The sequence below is a fragment of the Rhododendron vialii genome, chromosome 11a (genome assembly GCF_030253575.1).
Source record: "Rhododendron vialii isolate Sample 1 chromosome 11a, ASM3025357v1".
Taxonomy (NCBI): domain Eukaryota; kingdom Viridiplantae; phylum Streptophyta; class Magnoliopsida; order Ericales; family Ericaceae; genus Rhododendron; species Rhododendron vialii.
The window spans coordinates 37170656-37175862 of NC_080567.1; the positions used below are offsets into that span (position 1 = coordinate 37170656).

The window sequence follows — 5207 nt, forward strand, 5'->3', positions numbered from 1 at the left end:
ACAAAAATTTCTCCAAACCAACCCAATCCAAACTATATTTGCATGTGGCAAATTTAGGTATTATTGTTACCATTTGAACTGTTTTTAGTTGATAGGAACAAGAATTGCCACGCATTGCGTAGTCGCCGATCCAATCTTTTTTTTTTTCACGAGTCGTCGATCCAATCTGGTGGCCTCTAAACATGGTAAAAATTATTGTTGAGGACTGGATCGAGTCTTTTATTTTTGGAAGTTTAGGAATGGTATTATTATTAGGAATTTTTTTTTTAGTGCTACTTGTTTAGCATGTTTCTAAATTAGTGTTGGATAAGATTTAGTTTATATTTTCTTTCTCTTATTATAGTCTTGGTTTCCATGTTTTACTTTTCTCGACCTCCATTCCGAATAAGTTACCTTACTGTTGGGACCGCTGCTACTAGTATAAATAGGGTGTAAGCCCGGAGACAAAAGCATCGATTCATTCAACAAAATTTCTAGCAATTTTCTAAAGCCATAAAGGGAATTCTTTGCCTCATATATTTTAGTTCAAGGAAAGCCTTAGCACCAAACATAGCCCTTCACGTCCCTACTAGCTAGCTACTTCAAGACTTCAGAGAGGTAAGTAATACTTGAGCAACAATTCTTTTACAGAATCATTGCATGCATGGGTGCTTGAAATAAAAAAAACACTCGTACCGGTTTATGAAAAATGCTTTTTTCGCGTAGAAATTAGTTTCCTTTGATTCGAGAACATCGATATCTCTAAACAAAACTGGTGGTTTTCCGAATGTTTCTTCAGACAAAAGGTTCCAAAATAAAATAAAATTGCCGAGCACGTTTGATATGTTTTTTTGCTTGTGCCAGAATGAAAATTTTTCTACTATATATGCAGGAACCAGTGGGCATAAGAATGGGTTCTGGATCAATGTCACCTCCGGGGGTGAAACTGCAGATTCAAGATCACCATGTAAATAACTTTCCTTTGCTACTAACTTTAATTTGTTAGCGCGCTGTTATTGCTTTGATGTATAGCGGTGTTCCGAAATATAGTGTTGTTCTGATGCTCATTTCCAAGCAATGGAAACGACACAACTTCATTTAAGTAATTTTTTTAACAGGGAAAAAAAGATGACTTCGATCAATATTTATGTTGCAAAAGTCATTTAACTTTTCCCACCATCTGATTCAGGTGGTGATCGATAACGGCATCCTTCAAGTTACACTATCGAAGCCTGAGGGCATGGTCACTGGAATCAGTTACAAAGGCATCGATAATTTGCTCGAGGTCAAGAACGGTGAAACTAAAAGAGGGTAAACAACTGCTTTCTAAACTTTTTTTGATGCGCCAAATAAAATTCTAGGACTTTTATCGTGAACTGTAATTTAAGGAACTAGTTTTCCACTTTAGCTTCTGTTAGATGGTACTAATTTAATTACTACACAAAGATTTGCTAATTCTTTGTGTTAAACATGTAGTTACATGGTGGTTGTTTGGGATTCACTTGATGGACGCAAACAACCTCCGCAATGGTATGCTCTCTCTCTCTCTCTCTCTCTCTCTCTCTCTCTCTCTCTCATGCGAAGGAGGTATCCAACGACCAACGGATCATTGTGCAGGATTTTCGGAACAAAGTTTGAAGTAATAAAGGAAACAGAGGAACAAGTGGAGGTGTCCTTCTCAAGAACATGGGATTCTTCTCTCAAGGGCAAGCTTGTCCCCCTGAATGTAGACAAAAGGTTCTTTCTTCGTATTGTAATGCTACTATTTAGATGAGAGTGCATGGTTTTGTTACTATTGTCCTAATTACTACATTGTTTTTTTTCCAGGTTTATAGTGCTTCGCGGTTCCTCAGGCTTCTACTGGTATGCCATTTGCGAACATTTAGGTTTGCCAGAATGGCCGGCTTTCGGCCTTAATGTGGCCATGAATGCATTCGTGCTCCTAAAAGAGAAGTAAAACCATTCTCCTACTCCATCTCTATCTTTATTTTGTCATTATATAGCACAAAATAACTCGCGTTTTCTTTTCGAAAAATATGGGAATGGAACGAAAAGTAATGTTGTTTTGAACTATATCTAGGTTTCACTACATGGCAGTGGCAGATAATAGGCGAAGGTTTATGCCGTTGCCAGATGATCGGGACCTCAAAAGATGTCAACCCCTGGCATACGAAGAAGCTGTCCTCCTTGTCGACCCTAAAGAGCCCGAGTTTAAAGGACAGGTTTAATTCCTATGCAGTTGCTAAATACGGACCAAAACTTATTTTTGGAGCCCATGAATTCAACTGAAGTGTTTACGGAATAAATGCCCATGAATTCAACTGAAGTGTTTACGGAATAAATACCGAGTAGTGCTTGAGTTGGTGTGGTCATTATCATGGATCGAATACATACCCATTCGAATTTCTGGTTTGCTAAAAAGCAACAAAAATGAATGTTGCTGCGACTGATAACTATAATATGCTCACAGGTGGATGACAAGTATCAGTATTCATGCGATAACAAAGATCTCCGTGTCCACGGTTGGATATCCATGGCGTCTCCTGACTCTCCTCCCGTGGGCTTCTGGCAAATTACGCCCAGCGATGAGTTCCGGACGGGTGGGCCCCTCAAACAAAACCTTTCCTCCCATGTGGGTCCCACTTGCCTTGCTGTAAGTAACTTTTACCTTCCAAAGCTGACTATGGAGATCCTTAATTTGTTCTGCTCTAGGACTGAAGAAACATATCTCCAAGTTGGTTAATTACCTGCACTGTTAGGAGTTGTGGTTTTATTGACAGGAAATTAACGGGTAAAACATACAGAGAATTTATGAATTTGGCCTTTTAGGATGACCTGACTACATCAAAGTTGATGCTATTAACAGGTGTTTATCAGTCCTCACTATGCTGGGGAAGATCTCGAGCTGAAAATTGGACAGGGCGAGGCGTGGAAGAAAGTTTTTGGTCCCGTTTTCGTACATCTCAATTCTGTGGAGGGTGGAAAATCTGGGGATGAGGCACTTACGCTATGGGAGGGTGCCAAAAGACAGGTTTGACTTAGCAAGTTATAAATACATTGATATTTGATAATATGAGACAGACTAGATTTTGATAGACATCAATTTTCAGATGATGGCCGAAGTCCAAAGCTGGCCCTATACTTTTCCAGAATCCGATGACTTTCCATCATCAGATCAACGCGGCAATGTTAGTGGTAGATTAGTCGTACGAGACAGGTACATAAGCAAGGATTATATATCAGCAAACGGTGCCTATGTCGGGTTGGCCCCTCCTGGGGATGTTGGATCATGGCAGAGAGAATGCAAGGTGATGACTTGTGATGCTTAACTGTATCATTCTACAATGCTAGCTATAATACTGAGGAATATATGAACTACGTACCCTCAACCGAAATCGCATCTAAAGTCATAATAGTAATATCTTTATTTGCGACAGGGCTACCAATTCTGGACGAGAACAGATGAGCATGGCTATTTTTCCATCAACCATATACGTACCGGTGACTACAATCTTTACGCATGGGTTCCTGGATTTATTGGAGATTATCGAAAAGATAATGTTGTCACCATAACACCAGGTTTCTAATAATTTCTACCTTTTTCTTTGTCGTAATAGATTAATTATTACAATTTGCCTTAGCATTTTTATGTCCATTGGAAAGCAGGCTGTCACATTCCCTTGGGTAATCTTGTGTATGAGCCTCCTAGAGATGGACCTACGTTGTGGGAAATTGGCATTCCCGATCGCTCTGCTGCAGAATTTTACGTACCCGATCCTGATCCGAAGTATATTAACCCGCTTTTTGTCAACCATCCTGACAGGTTAGTTTATAGGAATTGATTATCGAATGATTTCTATAGCACAGATATGAAAAAAAATCTCGCTTAAGCTTATGTTTTGAACCTTGAATCGAAAGCACTATCTTTGACCTGAAATAATCAGCTGCTTCTTTGATTTTCTTTCAGGTTTAGGCAGTACGGATTGTGGGAGAGATATGCAGAGCTATACCCTAAGGAGGATTTAGTCTACACCGTCGGCGTTAGTGATTATAGAAAAGACTGGTTCTTCGCTCAGGTCACCAGGTATGGTTCAAGGACTTTCGGTCATTGCAATTTCCACCAAATTTTCTGTTATTTTCCACATAAAAGTTCTTCGGAAATTTTCAAGCACTAGTCTACGCACTCCCATGATTGATTCTACGTAGTCCAAATAAGCTTGCTAGAAATTTTTAAGTAGTGAAATACACGGGTGAACATGTAAAAATAGTCTCGAATTATCATCAAACTAGGCACAACTTGTCATTTCTTTTAGTAGTTCCAACGATGAACAAAGATGGCACAATATTCCGTTAGTTAGCAACGGCAAACTAGGAGCAATCTTCACTTATCTTACTATTTACTTTCAAAATTTGGCATTTGCATTTGCAGGAGGAAAAACGACAACACATATCAAGGGACCACATGGCAGATCAAGTTCAAACTCGACATGGTAGATCAAACCGGAACCTACAAACTAAGAGTGGCACTAGCAGCTGCAAATCTCGGCGAATTGCAGGTTCAAAACATCAACTTAAAACCCACTACGGAATATATCTCTCTCTTCATGTATGATTAAACTCTTTACTGAATAAGAATAACTTTTCTAGGTCCGCGTTAACGATCCAAACCCAACACGACCTCTGTTTTCAAGCGGACTAATCGGAAGGGATAACGTGGTGGCTAGACATGGCATCCACGGACTATATTGGCTGTTCAACGTGGAGATTCCAAATGCTGCTTTGGTGAAAGGGGAGTACAATACGATTTATCTGACGCAGCCAAGGGGACAATCATCTTTGCAGAATCTCATGTACGACTACATTCGCTTGGAAGGTCCCCCGACCAAAGGCCACCAAATGAGTTACCTTTAGAGAAGTGCTGAAATGGGACCTAAGAGGCTGTTTGGATCAGCCCTTATATATAATATAGTAGTTTTTTTAGTATTTGGTAACACTATATATAGTCCAATATAGTTGTTTTCGGTTGTTCCAAAACAGTGTTATTTCCAGTTTTAGTATTGACATTACACGTCTATATATGTGTTCTCTCGGTGTTTTTTGTTTGGGGAAGCGTTAAGTGAATTTTTTTTAACCGGCGCATTAATGAGTAGTTAGATTACTAACTAGCTACGAAGGACCAACTGTTGCTGCATCAAGTCAAACCTACTACATCACCGTAAGGGTTGGTG

The 5207-nt window shown here is 39.5% G+C and overlaps 1 protein-coding gene across 2 annotated transcripts; it reads left to right on the top strand.

The window, feature by feature from the left end:
- The first annotated feature begins 500 nt into the window (after positions 1-500).
- LOC131307949 (probable rhamnogalacturonate lyase B) lies at positions 501-4992 on the top strand. Of its 2 annotated transcripts, none has more exons than XM_058334715.1 (15): positions 501-597; positions 872-946; positions 1169-1290; positions 1456-1509; positions 1597-1716; positions 1807-1932; positions 2060-2201; positions 2450-2611; positions 2846-3010; positions 3090-3287; positions 3417-3558; positions 3646-3802; positions 3947-4063; positions 4409-4535; positions 4627-4992. In XM_058334715.1, the coding sequence occupies exons 2-15, from the start codon at positions 890-892 to the stop codon at positions 4888-4890; spliced, it is 1953 nt and encodes a 650-aa protein (XP_058190698.1). In that variant the 5' UTR covers positions 501-597; positions 872-889; the 3' UTR covers positions 4891-4992. The 2 variants fall into 2 exon arrangements, with proteins under 2 accessions (XP_058190698.1, XP_058190696.1); XM_058334713.1 differs by having other exon boundaries at positions 502-597; positions 2450-2632.
- The last annotated feature ends 215 nt before the right edge of the window (positions 4993-5207 follow it).

What these genes read in the sequence shown, in the direction of transcription:
- LOC131307949 (XM_058334713.1), top strand. Translation starts at nt 890, where the DNA reads ATGGGTTCTGGATCAATGTCACCTCCGGGGGTGAAACTGCAGATTCAA. An exon ending in TGCAGATTCAAGATCACCAT is followed by an intron (nt 947 to 1,168) that starts GTAAATAACTTT and finishes CATCTGATTCAG; the next exon opens with GTGGTGATCGATAACGGCAT. An exon ending in TGGGTCCCACTTGCCTTGCT is followed by an intron (nt 2,633 to 2,845) that starts GTAAGTAACTTT and finishes TGCTATTAACAG; the next exon opens with GTGTTTATCAGTCCTCACTA.